General features: G+C 41.7%; 1 protein-coding gene across 2 annotated transcripts in view; it reads right to left on the reverse strand.

Moving 5' to 3' along the window:
• Window positions 1-18751, reverse strand: part of TMTC1 (transmembrane O-mannosyltransferase targeting cadherins 1) — a 298740-nt gene that overhangs the window by 87307 nt on the left and 192682 nt on the right. Inside the window, exons 10-11 of one of the 2 annotated variants that reach the window (XM_043882513.1) lie at window positions 10835-11002; window positions 1742-1855 (exon numbers count right to left, since the gene is read on the reverse strand). In XM_043882513.1, coding sequence (XP_043738448.1) covers window positions 1742-1855; window positions 10835-11002 — 282 coding nt within the window. The remainder of the gene's footprint in view (window positions 1-1741; window positions 1856-10834; window positions 11003-18751) is intronic. The other variant, XM_043882514.1, reaches the window with a different exon arrangement.

The following is an 18751-nucleotide window of genomic DNA, read 5'->3' on the forward strand; positions in this document are numbered from 1 at the left end:
AATACCACCTGAAATCATGACACACTAATTAATTATTGAGGACAAAACATAATTTATTGGCTTGAATGTCCCTTGAAAGAACATGCCTTTTTAAAAAAAAATGACACTTCCTCAATTCAAAAATAATGCATGTTCATTATAAAACATCTGGAACACAAAGGAAAGAATAAAGAAAGAAATTAAAGCATAATCTCACTAACCAGAGATAAGCAGTGTAAACATTTGGATAAACTGGCTTGCAGTGAAAAAAATATAATTCCTTATTAAATCTTTCAAAATGCTTTCTATTTCTTAATAAAAACTTCTTTTTCACAATAATAAGCTTTGTTGCAATTATTCCTCTGGGGCTCATATTTCTTGAAATCTTTGGGAAAGAGAACTTGATGTTAACAGTTTAACATTTTCCCCTTACTGAATATTAAATAACAAGTCCTAAAGTCTAAAAGACTTTGCTTGATGACCAAATATACTTATGTAGAACACTATTCAAAAGGATAACTTTTAAAAATTAGGTCAGTTGCTTTAAGAATAATTTCTAACTAAACCTTGAGACAATCCAAGAAGGGTGCTTCAGTGAAATGTATGCTTTGTTTGGTACACATATTTTAGAGCATGTCCCAAAGTGGAACTGTATCAGAAAATTCAGCCAAATGTGGGACACACGGTAGATGCATGGAAACTTCTTGAAAACACTTCTGTGAGCTCACATGGGGAGATTCTGAGGCTGTGTTTAGTTATCAGGTGTCCACTCCTTCCAGGTTAAACACATATATTATCTGAGATCTTCTAGGGCAGACCTTCTTTTTTGGGGGGACTGGAAAGACCATCATGAAAATCAGAGTTGCAGTTTGGGTACCTAAAAGCAATACAGATGGCTGCTGGTAATGCAGAACTTAAATTTGAATCCCCCTTAAAATCATCTCCAGGGCTTCCCAGGTGGTACAGTGGTAAAGAATCTGCCTGCCAACACAGGAGATGTAAGAGACACAATTTTGATTCCTGGGTTGGGACAATCTTCTGCAGGTGGAAATGGCAATCCACTCCAGTATTCTTGCCTGGAAAATTCCATGGACAGGGAAGCCTGGTGGGCTATAGTCCATGGGGTTGCAAAGAGTCAGACATGACTGAACAGGCATGCAGTAAAATCATCTCTAAAGCCATGCATGGTATATTCTTTTCCAGTAGATGAGTATACAAAGAGAGTGTCAGGGCTGCTCATATTTAAAATTTTAAAACATTGAAAAATATACTATATATATATGTATGTATATACATACCTTATTAACATATTCCCAACAGAGTAATCAAGTGAATTCTCACTTTTTTTTTTTATTTAACACAATTATCAGAGTATTTTACTTCTATACTCAAAAGTCTTTATATAAATCCTTTTAGATAATGGGAAGCCTAGACTGGGAAGAATTCATTGCAGTAAATATCCTATGAACTTACAGGAATATTTTTTACAACCAATTCCTACAGGTCTGTATATATGTATTTAACTGTGTCACTTCATTATATAATGTGTAGCAATGGAAATTTTTATAAGAAAACACCAAAAGTTAGAAGCAAAGTAGACTTATAACAGACTTGAACAAAGAGCCAAAAGATTTGGAGTCCAAGGTCTATACCACCTCCAAGGAGATGTTCACTGTCAAGAGAAACAAGGCCTCTATACACTGGGAGGGGTGAGTGAAATAAACAAGGGCCTGAAAAGCACAGATACCCAGCCGCAGCTTACTTGAGGGCCGTTCTGTAGTGGTAGATGGCTTCCCTGTTCCGACCCTGGTCCTTCAGGAAATTGGCATAGTTGTAGTGAACCTTGGCATTGTGGGGCAGAGTTTGAACTCCAGACCTAAAAGTTAATAAATTAAAAAAAAAAAAAAAATGAGTAACAAAGAGTACTGCTTAGGAATGTTGCCAGTTTCTTTCATGTTTTAATCATGGATTTATGAACCTGTATTTGAAATGTTCATTGCATCCATCAAAGCCTCTTCCAAAACTTGCAGACCTTATGAATTACTAAACATGCTTCTGTGGAAAACAGTGAAGGCTGTGCACAGCTATGCACAAGTAAAATACACTAACTGCACGGAAGCAGAGGAGCAGGAAGTGGTGAGAGATGATTCTTGGGGGAACAACCACGCATGCTCAGGTTAACTCAGCTTTTTCCTTTTTCCTTACTTCCTTCACTTATAGCCTTCCTCTTTTTAAAAAAAATTGATATTGTCTATAAAAATAAATCATTACAAGAAGGATAACTGTAGACTAGCCTCCTTACTAAGGTTTGTTGGAAATAAACATTTCCCACGTACGAAGCCAGGGCTAATTTTATTTAAAGGCAGGTGTAATTATTAATAAATATTCTACAAGTTGCAGGTAAGGAAAGGAGGTTTGGCTCAGAAAAGTTAAAATCTTCTTAAGTGATGAGTGTATTAGTCTGCTCAGACTGGCAAAACAAAATACCCGGGGAGCCCCAGGGGGTAACACTGAAGTTTTGAAGGTGATACAAGAAGGAATATCTGTAGTCGCTTGTAACTGCATCACAAATTCACCTTGCACAAGATAAGCCTGGTAGTAAGTACCAAGAATGGGATTCTGACCCAAGGAATTTGCTTCTAGAGTCTTTGTTCCCTCACCTGCAAGGAGGTGGTGGCAGGGAAGTGATGAAGGTAGATGGGTTTGGGAGCTATCTGGGAAGAAAATTCCGGAAATTATGTGGGTTAAATGTGGGAGGGGAACAGGCTAAAGGTAAGAGGAAGGAGACAGGATGACAATCTAGTTTCTGGGCAATTGTACTTCAAATGTGGTACCTCTTCTAGGTGACATATTTTCATTTAATTTTTAATTTAAAGGTAAGAACACTAGGGAAATTCCATATAAAGTGTTAAATCTGTTAGTGAAGTATGCCAGGGTATTGTGACCTTGTTGAGCTTTTGTTGAAATAGCCCCTATTTAATGTTATAAGTCAATAAAAATTGCTTTTAATTTTAAAATAAAGAAAAATGTGCAAAGGCAAACAAATAAAGAAAAAAAATTAACAGCCCCTTAGGACTAGCAAGGAAAAGGCAATGGCACCCCACTCCAGTACTCTTGCCTAGAAAATCCCATGAATGGAGGAGCCTGGTAGGCTGCAGTCCACGGGGTCGTTAAGAGTCGGACAAGACTGAGTGATTTCACTTTCTCTTCTCACTTTCATGCACTGGAGAAAGAAATGGCAACCCACTCCAGTGTTCTTGCCTGGAGAATCCCAGGGGCGGGGGAGCCTGGTGGGCTGACACCTATGGGGTCACACAGAGTTGGACACAACTGAAGTGACTTAGCAGCAGCAGTAGGACCAGCAAAGACTATCTCACTTAAAATCTGCTGGCCGGCTCCTTGAGGAACTCTCCAGAGGACAAAACGTACATGGAGTGTGTGAAGCTAGAGACCAAGCCAAGGGCAACATCCTGTGAAAGCAGCAGGCTCCGCCTTATGCAGAGCTGCTGAGGTGAGGTCAAATACACGGCCCTAGCTACCTCTTCCTGGCCCTGCACATTCCAGTGACTTATTCCACTATTCCTTCCCTTCCCAGCAAAAGGCAGGAAGTTTACTCTCTAGAGGCTTCCCAGGTGGCGCTAGTGGTAAAGAATCTGCTTGCCAATGCAGGAGATGTAAGAGACTCGGGTTCGATCCCTGAGTGGGGAAGATCCCTGGAGAAGGGCATGGCAACCCCCTCCAGTATTCTTGCCTGGAGAATCCCATGAACAGAGGAGTCTGGTGGGCTACAGTCCATGGGGTCGCAAAGAGTCGGACAATGAAGTGACTTAGCACGCATGCATGTTACTCTCTAGAGAACTGAATCAGAGATCCTGCATTCAGAAACAACAAATACAGCTAGGGCCAGTGGAGCTGTACCTCCAAAGTAGGTTAAGTGACAATACGCCTTCTGGACAGTAGATCCTCCTAACCCTGTGGTATCCAGGCAAAGCTCTGCACACTGGCAGCCAGGATTGGACTCTCAGGGAGGAGACTGGAGGAATCCTCTTACTGGAAGATGACTAACCCAAAACAAAAGATTTACAAACGCTGCCATTTGGGTGCTCCAGTGAAATCATCAATCTCTTCAATTACCCCCACAGTGCAGCTCACTAGCTAACAAACAAAGCTAGAATTTTAATATAACATTTCAAATGGACATCACCCAAAGTATATCTAGTCACAGGGCAGGACCAAGGTCAGAGGGATAGTGATGGCTTTTTAAAAATTTAACTTTTATACAGGAAAATGTCTGACTTTTCTCTCCAAAACTATATAGTGCATGGGACAGGGAGATTTTAAAGATAACTTTGATTTCAGCATAGATATAACTGTAATATTTATTGGAATTGATCCTTCCCTCTGTGCAGTTAGCATAGTCGCTCTGTTTCACCCAAGTTCAATCTGTGAAAACACGTCCTTGCAAAGATGAGGGCATTGTTCAAGGATGGCAGTAGGAAGTAGTAACATTTGTAGCAGGCAAATGGGTGTGGTTGGAGTAACTGAAATCCTGTGACTATACTGCTTTTCCCATTGTTATTTCCCATTGTTGTTTTTGACCTTTATGTTCTCTACGTAATCTTTTCCTGCTATGTTTTTCCAGTCTCTCATTTTACAATGAACAGTTTATGAAGAAAGAAAGATAAACTAGCCAAAGGCAAAACTCAGTGTCACACTGAGTGGCCAGGTTGCCCCTCCTTCCTGGGCCAGCCTCCTCAGCTTGTGACCCGGACGCTGAGATTCAGTCGTCCCAACTGTCTTAACAGGATGTGCGACCTTACACATACTTACTCCACAAGGGAATGTAGGATTCATAAGTTATGGCGCTGGATCTCAAACCCTATTAATGACTGCTGTTGCTGCTATTGTTTAGTTGCTAAAGTCGTGTCTGACTCTTCGCGATCCCATGGACTGTAGCCTGCTAGGCTTCTCTCTCCATGGGATTTCCCAGGCAAGAACACTGGAGCAGATTGCCATTTCCTTCTCCAGGGGATCTTCCCAACCCAGGGATCGAACCCGCATCTCCTGCATCTCTTGCAATGGCAGGTGAATTCTTTACCACTGAGTCACAGGGGAAGCCCTATTAATAACTACAACAAGGATTATGAATAAAAGTCTCCCTCTGAATGCAGGGTCTGTGTTTATGCACTTTGCATTTCTCCCTCACACCTCTCATTTGCAGAAGACTTGAAAAATACCAGAGATATCAAGCCACTTCTCTCAGGTACCTCTCCAAGTTTGTAGAAACGTTTGTTTTGTTGATATTAATGGAACAATAGGTCAGGAAAAGCATCTCCAAATTCCTGATTAGAAAACAAACATTTTTTAAAAACAAGTAGTGTTCAGCCAGAGGTTAACAGGAAAGGAAAGTAAGAATTTGTGGTTCTCCTCGATTGTGACCCTATTTAACCTGAGGTTTCCAACACCACACTCAGGATGGCCAGTGCTTATGCAGGCTCATTTTAAATCAAGCACTGAGCTAAGCATCCACTTCCAAGGGCTATCTCCTTTCTTCCCTTCAACAATCTATCAGATGGGTAGTATACTGTACCTCCCATATTGTAGATGAGGAAATTGAGGCTCAGAGAGATGAAGACCATTTTCTAAGGTTACAGACTGAGTAAATAGTTGAGCAGAGATTTCAACCAAGGCCAATATAAGGTCAGAATCATTCCTGAAGTTGGTCAATATTGGATAAACCAAAAAGGTACCACAAGATACTAGGTATATTAGAATATCACTGTGACTATGTTTATATCATTGATAAACAAACTACGGCCTGATGGGCCACAGACACATCCACGGGTTTACCCTTTTACAAAAATGTCTTCGGCCTCTTTCCTGAGGTAACAGCAGAGTAGCTGTAAAAGAGACTAGAGGGCCCACAAAGCCTCAAATATTTATAGTCTGGCTTTTACAAAGGAATCTGCCAATCTTTGGTTTCTGTTCTCTGCCCTGGGAGGTCTGCTTATCTTTCTGGCTCAGCAATTTCAGAGGAAGAAAAAGACATGTGTTTTCTACAGAAAGGGAGGAAGATCTAGGCCATAAATTCTTAAGGGTGGTCCATGGATCATTTAAACAGTTCATGAATGGGATTCAGAGAGACCCCAAACTGGATGCAAAACAAAATATGCTATGTTTGTCATTCTAGGTATTTTGAAGATTTGGGGGATGGGAAGAAAATATTTAATCAAATTGTGTTATTTTGGTACAATTTCCTGCAAACACGCATGAGTCTGGGGTATCACTCAGTTCAGCTGGATGTACGCAGTTTCTATCTCCTTGGATTAGAGAGCAGAATAATTTCCTGTTCTAAGAGATTAAAGAAAATGTACCTTGCAACTATGATTACAAATATCTCTCACTCTGTCTCCGTCTGTCTCTCTCTCTGTCTGTCTGTCTCTGTTTACATTGGGCTGAGATTAAGTTAGACAACATAAAGCAAACTATAGGTGGTGAAGTATATACATTCTTTGGCTTTTACATTAGATTTGGGTTCAAATCCTAGCTCCGCCTTTTCACAGCTAGTCTGGCTTGGACAAACTACTCTTTCTCTGAGCCCCTGGTGAGACACAAGTCCTGGATTCTTATGCTTTTATGTGAGAGGTTTTCAAGAATAGACGTACAAAGATGTGAGGCGACTTTGCATTGGTATCTCCTAAAAACACATCATTCAGTGCCATCCTTTTTGTGGGAGGAGGCCTTAGCTGGAAACACTGGGACTTGACTGAAATTTGGATTTTTCTCTAACACGAAGGTCTGTCCTAAGATATTCTGTAAGATTGCTCATAGTATTGCCAAGCAAAACCACTCCATATAATTAGAGAGCTCTTGAGACCGTATGACCTAGGATGGTCAATGAGTTTATAGTTTGGAACAGAGGAGAAAACAGAATCAGGACCTCTGTAAGGACATCAGCTTATCTAGGACTTTTTCTTACTCAGTGGGCCAGCTCTTGGTTTTGACCTACTTTAGGTTTTCCTCATCCCACCATTCCGAGCTCAGGCCCACAGGAGAACAGCCCTTGAAGGCTTGGGTTGATTCGTCAGCTGCCTGCACTTACACAGTGTCCTGCCCTTCCTCTTGTCTACCACCTGCTTCGTTGTTGTTTAGCCGCTAAGTTGTGTCCAACTGTTTGCAACCCCATGAACTGTAGCCCGCCAGGCTCCTCTGTCCGTGGGATTGCCCAGGCAGGAATACTGGAGTGGGTTGCCATTTCCTTCTCCAGGGGATCTTCCTGACCCAGGGATTGGACCCATATCTCCTGCACTGGCAGGCGGATTTTTACCACTGAGCCACCAGGGAAGACCCTACCACCCGCTACATTATATTAAAATATGTTCATGCATCTGACTCCCATCCAGACTTCAGGCTCCTCTAGTCTCTCCCCCAACTCACTTCTCGCTCATGTCCTAGAACACAACGCAGAGCAATAACCTTACATAGTGTTTATCATAGTGCCCTGGGCATCTTTAACACACTCTTTTATTCTTATAAATACAGCCGAAGGTGCACATGCGTACTAAGTCATTTCAGTCGTGTCTGACTCTTTGTGACTCTATGGATTGTAGCCCACCAGGCTCCTCTGTCCATGGGTTTCTCCAGGCAGGAATACTGGTGTGGGTTACCATGCCCTCCTCCCGGGGGTCTTCTCTGGAGGGATGTTCTTGGAGATCTTCCCTAGGGATCAAACCACCCACCTCTCTTATGTCTCCTGCATTTGGCACATGGGTTCTTTAGCACCAGTGCCACCTGGGAAGCCCCTACCAGAAGATAGACACTATCATTATTCTAAATTTTAAAAAATTTATTAAAAAAATTTTTTTAATGAAATTTAGATGATTTACAATGTTGTGTTAGTTTCAGGCATACAGAAAAATGATTCAGGCCGTTTTCTTCTCCAGAGGATCTTCCCAACCCAGGGATCAAACCCACATCTCTTGTGTCTCCTGCATTGCAGGCTGCAGATTGTTTACCCGCTAAGCCATTAGGGAAGCCATATATGTGTGTGTGTGTGTGTGTGTATACATATATAATTATGGTTTATCACAAGATATTGAATAAATATATTGAATAGTTCCCTGTGCTATACAGTAGATCCTTGTTGGTTATCTGTTTCACATAAAGAAGTGTGTATATGTTAATCCCAAATTCCTAAATTTTAAAATAAGGGAAGTAAGGCATTAAGTGGTTGAGTAACTCACCCATGATCACATAGCTATTAAACAGTGGAACTTGGAGCAAAGCCAAAAAGCCTAATTCCGCACTCCACACCAACCACTAATCCTATCATGACTCAACGATTCCTGGTAAATGTTCAACTAATTTGAACATTGCTCAGGAAAGGTGAATATATACAAACATCTGATCTTAAAGGAAAAAGAAAAAACTTAAAGTCTCAGATTCTTAAAATTTTCTCAGAATATAAATAAATTACAATAGGTAAAGTTTTCTAAAACCTATTGATAGCTTTGATTTGCATATTACACAAAACTTCATTTGATCACCAAAGGCATCTCAGACACAAAGTTTCTTTATGTACATATGTGGAGTGTTTTAGTAATCAAGTGCTAACTTCCTACATGCTCCCATCTAAAAAACCAGAAACCTCTGCATGCAAAGTCAATGAGTGTTTTGCTCTTTTGTTTTCCCTTTTTTAAAATTGCTGGCATCAGTTGTATAGGGATTGAACACTAACTTGTTATCCTTGAGATAAACTACTGTCTGCCAGAATCCATCCCCAGAGTTGCTCTGATTAAGCAGTAAACATCATTATAAAATGTAATCACTCTTAGTACTTATACTCAAGAAGGTTTAACACAGGGCAGAACCATTTAAATATTTCTCATAAAATCACTGACTACTGAAAGTGAAAGAAAAAATTAATTAAGTCAACAGAAACCAGGAGGAAGTTATATTCCTGAACTTCCATGCCCTTGTGTTTACAGAATGACCTCAGCATTGGGCAGTAAGAGGGAACGAGTTCACTCTCATCTGTAAGCACTGCATTGAAGTCAGGGGTATGACAGGAACAGAATAGGCTCTGCAGCCTAAAAATGAAAAATAATTCATAGACGAGGAAAAGAAAAAACAAAGAGCAACAGGTCCCTACAGGACCCATGGAAATAATGATGGTGACAATGATAATGACAATGATAACAAACGGCATGTAATAATAAATAAAGACATGCATGCCAAATTACTTTTTTTTCTATTAAAAAAGTTAAACTGCCAAGTAGCAAAATCAGATATATTGTTTTAAGTGGACTTCCTGTGGAGAATTCCCTTTTGCTGTGTTATCTCAGAGGAAGCCCAGGGGCTCTTCCTGCCCTAACTTCCCCACGCCACCCTGCATGGAAGTCAGAGGAGAGTCTTTGACCAGTTCTGTCATCTCAGTGCCCCGATGGGGGACAAAGGGCAGGCACATAACCTAAGTTCAGACTCAGTTAGAACACTTTATCTTCCTGGGACTGTGATGTGAAGAGAGAAAACTGGGGTAAGTTTACCCTGCATTCATTCCTTTGCAAGTTTTCACGTCCCCTCAAGACAGACTATTCAGACAACCAGTCTGCTCCACACCAGCTTCCTCACTTGCTCCCCAGTTCTGGGTGCTCCCCTATATGTTCTTCCTATATTTTCTCATTTTAAAAAGTAATCCCGACTCTTCATTCATTCATTTACCCTCCATTCATTTCTTTGCAAGTTTTCAGGTCCCCTCAAGACAGACTCTTCAGACAACCAGTCTGCTCCACACTTTCAGTTGTTTGCCTCCAAAGAATAAGTGTAGGATACTAGGTGATCAGGGAACCAAATAAAACCACATTGACTGAACTGGCCAACTGGGCCACAAGTGAGGACAGAAGCTGGAGGCAGGCAAAAACTAGGAACTCCTAGAGACTGGGAAATACTCCTGGGAGGTCAGGTGTGGCTGAGCCAGGAGCCCAGGTGAAGGTTGCCAGGGCTGTGGCATCAATGAGACAAATCAAGTCCAGAAACACAGCATGATGAGTGACCCAAAAGATGTTTATAGTTTACAACATTTAGGACATTGTTATATTGGTGGCTCAGATGGTAAAGAATCTGACTGCATTGCAGGAGACCAGGGTTCAGTCCCTGGGTTGGGAAGATCCCCTGGAAAAGGAAATGGCTACCCACTCCAATATTCTTGCCTGGAGAATCTCTTGAACAGAGGAGCCTGGCAGGCTACAGTCAACGGCAACAGTCAACGGTTGTAAAGAGGCAGACACGACTGAGTGACTAACACTTCACTATATTCTGAAACAGCTTCTACACCATATAAAAACCTACCAGGAGATGAGAAATCATTTCCTGTTCAAAATTAATGTTCAAAATAAAGCAACTAGATCACAGATCACGACTTAACGTCCTGAAACATTTTAAAGAAAATGTACTGCATTTCTCTTCCTTCTTGCTGTGCGCTCACCTTTCCCATTCACTCGGCTGAACAATGGAATTAGACTTATTGTTTCATTTTGTTTATAGCCGATTTTACAGCCCAGCTTATCATTAAGACTTTCCATCTCAATTCACAGACCCCCCCAAAGCTTCTCGTGATCCTTATTTTCATCAATTCACTTAGAATGAGCTCTCATAAAACTTTATATACTAGTAAAAAAAAAAAAAAAACTGAAGTTAAAACCCCAAATAAAAGGACACCTTCCATTTATAACTTCACTGAAAAACACTTCTGGAGTAGTAAATATCACCAGATCCATGTCACCTGGTTTGTTTGGAAACAGATACATAAGGAAAGACATAAATGCGAAGAGATTCACTTTTATCCCACTAGTCATACCTGAATAGGGACTCTCTCGACAGCCAGATTTCGTTCTGTTTCACGGTTTTCCAGGAGAAAAGCAGCAGGAGCAGCACCGTGGACACGCTCAGGGTGGTGGCGCCACAACGATTCAGCCACGCGCACAGCTTGCTCAGTCCGTGCACGAAAAGAATGCAGTAGCCCATGCTGGAAAAGAAAGTGGAGAAGCAGGTGGGTCTGAGAGTGTGACGGAGGCCTCTGAGCATTCCATCCCATGCAACTAACTTTCAAACAGAGCCTGTGCTATGATAGAAAAACAGACATAACCTCCCTGTCAGATACAACATTTCCACGTCAATGCTCCAGTGGGCTCCACCAGCACGTTTGCTAGTTCTCTGCCCGAGGGTGGAGAACCACAGGTTCATCTTGTAGGCTCCCGCTCCTAGACTGCATCAGCTCATGCATCCAGAAAAGTCCATCCTGTGTGCTCTTGGGTCTTGACTGGACCCTCTAACCCAGTCTCCCTCGTGCTCCTAACATTGTATAACCCTTCGGGCACCATGTTTCAAATTTGGGCCCTGAGGCTGGAGAGAAACAGTCCCTGAGGGACTATCAGATCCTGAGAGGGATTCTGGTCACTAAGGAGCATTGGGTTTGGTCTCCAGAAACATGCCAGCTAGTCAGTCCCCACTCTGGCCAAAGTCCTTAATGCCCTTCCTTCCTGTGGGAAGGAAAACCCTCCCACAGGCCAACTCTAGAGCCTGGCAGCTTGGAGCTCATCATGGACAAGCTTCATTGATCTGATTCTCATGCTGACTATGTGGCCTGGCTTTCCCAAGAGAAAAGAAGAATCCTAGAGTGGGACTCTGGCATATTGCTGTCACATCTCTGAAAGCTTTGGCCTGGTGGATGGAACATGATCCCTCCCATCATCTATGCACCCGCAGAGAGGTTTCCTGCCTACTGACTGGCCTCAGAAAAACACAAACATTTAGCTTGTACATTTCAGTCAATACTCATTTTTTTCCTAAGATGACAATATAAATTATTACAGAATATTTTAACAATGAAGGGAGCTTGTATAAAGAAATCCTATATGAGTCAGACACTAATACTATAAGAAGCCCTAGATCAATACAACTCATTTACTTGGCTCAATTATTTATTTGTTCTCTCACTAGTATATGACAAGGTAGTATGCTGGGCACTAAAAATACAATTATAGGTAAAACACAGAATATGTACCTCCTACAGTTACAAGCATCAAGAACATATTAGTGGATAACACAATCATTCCTCTCCTCCTGGAACTCACATGGAAGGAAAAAATAGCCAACAGGCAAGTAAAACACAGAATAGAACACATAGAATGAAATACGTTAAGCAGAGAAGAATCAAGTAGGAAAGAGAAGGCAGGAGACCAGGGTCGGGGGGAAGATGAGCTGTTCACAGGGATGGTTAGGGAAGGCCTCACTGAAAAGGTGACATGTGGACCAGGAGCTGAAACACAGGAGGTGCGCTCTGAAGGCACTCATGTCCCCAAGACCAGCTGTCTTCTCCCCCTGCCTTCATAAAGCAGCACCACAGAGGACCAATATTTATTAAGCACATCTGATGTGCCGAGCACACTCTTGGCAGGAACTCAGCTCATCCTCACATCCCTGGGGTTCATTGTTAGCAGCGCTGAATTCCTGATACTGAAGAAGAGAGACAAAGACATTTGCTGAATTCGGTCACGCAGTTCATGCACAAAACCCCAGGAATTCCGGATTCCAGCGTCCACACTCCATCTACTGTCCTGACACTGGGGTTCTGCCTTGACTGGTGGATGCCTGTGTTCCTCACACCTTATCACATAGCTTTGCCTACTTCCTTCCCAAGCACTCCATTCACGAAATCTCAATGGTTGTTAACTGTTTCCTTGTAAGAAACAGAGCTGCCATCTGGCAGAGCGGTGGGGAAGGGAAACACTGGGATCCCAACAACTCCAGAGGAACGTGGCAGAAGACAAGGATGACTAAGATAACAGCAGCCAAATGAACTATTTTATACGTTTGCACACCTGTTGAGTGTTTCCTACATGTCAGGTGCTGTGCTAAGAGCTTTATGTGGACCTGCCACAATATCTGTAGGGCTTGGAACAAGGATAGTACTGGCTTTAAATATATTATCTAATTTAAAAACCTAACCTTCAGTATCTTCGACTTCATAAATGAGGAAACTAAAGCTTTTGTTGTTGCTGTTCAGTTGCTAAGTTGTGTCTGACTCTTTGCAACTCCATGGACTGCAGCACACCAGGCTTCCCTGTCCTTCACTATCTCCCAGAGTTTGCTCAAACTTGTGTCCTATGAGTTGATGATGCCATCCAACCATGTCGTCCTCTGTTGTCCCCTTCTCCTTCTGCCCTCAATCTTTCCTAGCATCGGGGTCTTTCCCAATGAGTCAGCTCTTCACATCAGGTGGCCAAAGTATTGGAGCTTCAGCTTCAACATCAGTCCTTCCAACGAAAATTTAGGGTTGATTTCTTTTAGGATTGACCGGTTTGATCTCCTTGCTGTTCAAGGGACTCTCAAGAGTCCTAGAGAATTTAAATAACTTGCCCACAGCTCCAAAAGCTAGGAATAGAGTCAGATCAGAGGTCCCACGGCCCTAACATTCTGTTGTAATTCAGGAGTTGGCACACGTTTTCTGTAAGGGGCCAGAGAGTAAATATTTCAGGCCATATGGCCTCTGTCCTTCCTTCTCAACTCTACGTAGCAGGAAAGCAGCCATTGACACTTAGGTAAACGAATGAGCAAGGCTGTGTTCCAAAAAAGTGTATTTATAAAAACAGGCGGTGGGCCAGATTCTACTCACAGGCCTGTCGTTGAGGCCTGCTACAGCCAACATGAAGGGGAACAGCACTCCTTCCACTCAGCACAGGCCTTGGGATCAAATAACACGGTCATTTTCTTTTCAGAAGTCCTTGTGTTGACATATGGTTTAAAGAAATGTTAAGCCATATAAAATAATCTCCATTTAGGTTTGCAAATTTCTTAGAGGATATCACATTCTTAAGAACTTGAACACAATATCAGAGATTAAGATGCTTCTCTATTATGACATTTCATCTTTCAACATCTGCTTCACGGCAGCTCTCAGCTGCAGGGGGTATGACTGCTCTCTTCATTGCTGGGGCAGCGCAAGCCCTCATTTGGAAACTGGAAAAATCAAGCAAATGGGAAACTACATACTTTTCTGGCCTCCGGGGAAATGAAACCAGACTCCAGTTTGGTCCAGTTAACCTGTTGAAGGAAAATGTGGACTCTGACTAGAGATGGCCACAGAGAGCTCAAAGGAGTCAGTGCAAACCATTGACAGCTGACAACATCATAACCTGGAGAACCAAGAACCCAACTGGCTGCGGAATGGCTTAGCTCAGTACAGAGAGGCATTTTCAAAGTACGCTTGAGAAGCACCGTGGCTGTCCCAGAGAAGAGAGCATAGAAATGCTCTCTCGTTCACAGGCCACAGGTATCTCCAATTTTGAATGGATTTTATTGACAAGCCACTCAGCATGCAGCACTTGCAGTAAGGAAAGAAATTTGCATCTCTCCCTTAAAGGATGCAAATCCAAAGAGAGCTGAATAGGAAATAGGAATCAACAATGTCTGTCCTTTCAAATTAGAATAAAAATAATGTTTACACCTGTTGTTTGAGAACTTTGTGAGTAGTTAATCATCCTGTAAATGTACAAATGTACTTTCCGGAACCTTAAGTGGAAGAAGTTCTTAAGTGATAAAAGAACATTTTCCCTTCCCATTTACATCAACCTGGAGAGATGACAGTTTTCTATGACTGGGCCAAACATTTAATGAAATTTGCTTTAGCTTCACTTTTTGTTTAATTATATGCAGCAAAGAGAATCTTTCTGCTGTTAAGGTAGAACTGAAATTCTACCTTTTAACTTAACAAGCTCAAATTACCCACTGGGTGTACCTATAAGTAGCATTAATGATACAAGGCAGACACATTCTTCCTATTTTATTACTCTAAAAAAGTCCCAACTTTAGACAGTTTAAATGAAACAAATCCCTGATTAACTTCACACTGATCTGTTGAATCCCCATCTGGAAAATTATCTGACCTTAAGATCTTATTTTGGTCTCATGAATGCTGACCCCAAATGGTTAAACAATAAAGCCCTGGAACCTTAGACCCAAAACAAGTGTTTGATGCTCTAGCAAAGGAAGCACCAGGAGTCAATGGTGGCTCCTCAGATCAGATTGAATCCAGAAGCTGGAAGTTCTGTGAGCCCAGACTCGTCAGTGTCCCTATTTATTGCCACTTCATTTATTATCTCAAACACTTGATGGATGGGGAAATATCCCAAAAGATGGAATGTATCTGGATGTGAAAGTTTACTCATAGTCTAGAGAAAGGCATCTATTGTGTATTTCCTTAGCTCCACATCCCAGGGGTGCTGGGATAGGTATTGAGAAGCTTCTTAATGTTTATCCTGTCACCTCCATTGGCTTTGTTCATAGTAACGTCTCCTGAGGTCCACTTGACTTCACACTCCAGGATGTCTGGCTCTAGGCCAGTGACCACACCATTGCGGTTGTCTGGGTCATTAAGACCTTTCTTATATAATTCTGTGTACCCTTGCCACCTCTTCTTAATCTCTTCTGCTTCTCTTAGGTCCTTACTGTTTCTGTCCTTTATCGTGCCCATCCTTGTATGAAATGTTCCCTTGATATCTTCAATTTTATTGACAAACATATCCACAACTGAGTGTTGTTTCTGCTTTGGCCCAGCTGCTTCATTCTTTCTAGAGCTATTAGTAATTGCCCTCTGCTTTTCCCCAGTAGCATACTGAACACCTTCCGACTTAGGGGCAGGGGCTCATATTCAGTGTCATATCTTTTTGCCTTTTCATTCTGTTCATTGGGTTCTCGCGGCACAAATATTGGAGTGGATTGCCATTTCCTTCTCCAGTGGACCATGTTTTGTCAGAACTCTGCACCATGACCCATTCGTCTTGGGTGGACCTGCACAGCATGCCTCTTTGCCATGACAAGGCTTTGATCCATGAAGCGAAGTTGTTTGTACTACAATCACCTTGAAAGGCAGTTGCACACAGTAAATGAAATAACACATGGATGTGTTTTCTGAACTGCATACAGGTATCAGTATTCTCAAGGACAATGTCTATGTGTTCATGTGTGTATTTAGAACTCTAATACATCAATAAAATGTGGTAGATCTGTAAATGCACCTCAAGAAACATAATTTATCAAAGCCTAGACTGACCCAAACTGTCTAATTTACAGACCAGTTGTAAGTCTTTAAGAGCATTCAACAAGAACACCTTTAAAACTTCAAAATACTTTATACAACATTGTTTGCTTCTGAATGGTATGATTCACGTATCATTTTTATAGAACATAATACTGCAGAAAATAAGGTACACTGGTCCTATATGAAATACATGTGGCCATGTATTTACAACAATGAACATCCACAGACTTCGAACACAAAAAAGCACTAAATAAATCTTCCCTTAGACCCATGTCAAACCCTTCTCTATTGGGTCTATCTTTGTGAAAGTGAAGGAAAAGAAAAGTATAAACACTTTGGTGAATTAATGCGTAATGAGAAAGCTTTTGTATTCAACTCTGATAAGACAAAGTATTAACTGGAAGTTTGGGCTGGTTTTTAAGGATAGAATATTGTTTTATTCCTTTTTTCAGGCTAAATACTGGGCAGATAACAGGAGCTGCTTCATAACTGTGATTGAACACTGTGGTTGAAGGCATCAGAAACTGAACTTGTGCACAAGCCCCTGTGTCCTTGTCTTTTGAAGTAAAATGTTGACTCAGAGTTAATGACTGGGAAATAGGAAGATATAGAAACAAAGAAGAACTCTTGGGCTAGGGAACTGGTAAAAATTTAGACTATGATTCTGCCACACAGCAGAATCACCCAACTCCCAGTTCCCTAAAATACATAGATAAAGGTCTGACACACATTCTTAAGTTGTTTTTACTGGAAGTAGACCCCCTCCAGATGAAAACTGCTGACCACCAGAACACAGACCCTTGACTGGTTGAAACCAGAAGATTGATGATTCTTGAAACTTCACCTTGATGCAAGCCAATTCAAGAACTGTCCACGAGCTGATCACACTCTCTCCTTAAATACTGTTAAACTCCTTACTACCCCTTCCAGGGTGGGTCACACAGCCTTGAGGGCATTAGCCCACTGTGGTCCCCATTGCCTGGCAAAGCAATAAAAGCTGCTCTTTTCTACCTCACCCAAAACTCCGTCTCCGTGTTTCTATTCAGCACCAGTGAACAGAGGCCAAGTTTTGACAACAAAGCTAACATGGAAACAAAAGTGAACTTAAAAATGCATCAATCCAAAGCGGAACCCAAAGATGACTATCACCAGGGGAACCGTCCATACTCAGGGTGTCATGTTTCCCTTTGAAGGCGCCTTCACCCGAGCCTGACTTATTTCCCTCTCTCTCAGCCTGGTTCAAGTGGCCACAACCAAATTTTTCATCTGGACTGAAAGAACTTTTGATCAAAGGCAAACACCTCCAAAGTAACTGAATCTACATTTAAAAAATCAGAAAAACAACCTTCTCAACCCTCCTACAGCATACTCAGCATTAGGACCTGAATTCTGCCACTAATTCTTCCACAAACCACCATATTCTAGAGTCAAGCATCTTCACCTTTGAATCAAAAGCATAATGGACAGACAACTCACTCGCTGCTGTTATACCCTTGTTTCTTCCCCACACTAACATAGACCTGAATGCATAGTCTGTGTTACAGATCGCTGTATGCGTGCTAAGTTGCTCAGGCAACTCCGACTCTTTGCGACCTCGTGGCCTGTAGTCCAACAGGCTCCTGTGTCCATAGGATTTCCCAGGCAAGAATACTAGTGTGATCACCATTTTCTCCTCCATGGGATCTTCTCGACCAAAGGATGGAATCCCCATCTCCTGCATTGGCAGGTGGACTCTACCTCTGAGCAGCCAATGTTCTTTAATTTTACACAATACTCTCTAATGAAGCATGTATTTTTCTGGGTATTATGAGACAACACAGATGTACAAAATGGTGGTCCCACCTCTGACAATTGGGGTTTCTAAATGAGTGGGGAGGATATTTTAAGATGACTAAAATTTATAGAAGTCCCTGATTTGAGATGTTTCCCAGCACAGAATCCAGGCACAAAGGAAAGAAACAGATTCACTAATAAAGATGAGGGAGTCTTAATGGAGGGGAGGTTGAAATAGCAACACTTAAGTCCACTTATATCCTCCAGGCAAACCGTGCAGGACACTGCACGTGTGTGACACCTACACGTCACTCTCCCTTCCACTCCCAGAGGTACATTTCATAACTGCCTTCAGTATGATGTTTCAGAATGCTAGCTGGCTAAGGTAGGGTTGCTCACTTTTTAAAAAATTTGAGATATGAGTGATATATTAGTGTCATCTAATATACAGCATCATGATCTGATACTTCTATATATTGTAAAACAATCACCACAACAAGTCTAGTTAACATCCATCAGCTTACATACTTCAACATTTTTTTTTCTTGTGATAAGAACTTTTTAGATCTATTTTCTCAGCAACTTTCAGTTATACAATACAGTATTATTAACTACACATAACATACCCAGGGCTTCTTTAACTTATAACTGGAAGTTCATGCCTTTTGCCCACCTTCACCTATTTTGCCCACCCCTCGCTCCCCATCTCTGGCAACCACCCGTCTGTTCTCTGTGTCTGTGAGCTCAGGTTTTTTTTTGTTTTTTTAATGTAGTATAACTGCTTTCCAGTGTTGTGTTAGTTTCTGCTATACAACGAAGTGAATCAGCTGTGTGTGGGCATATATATATCCCCTCCCTCTCAGACCTCCCTGCTATCACCCCCATCCCGGCCATTTCACCCAT

The sequence above is a fragment of the Cervus elaphus genome, chromosome 22 (assembly GCF_910594005.1).
Source record: "Cervus elaphus chromosome 22, mCerEla1.1, whole genome shotgun sequence".
Classification (NCBI taxonomy): Eukaryota; Metazoa; Chordata; class Mammalia; order Artiodactyla; family Cervidae; genus Cervus; species Cervus elaphus.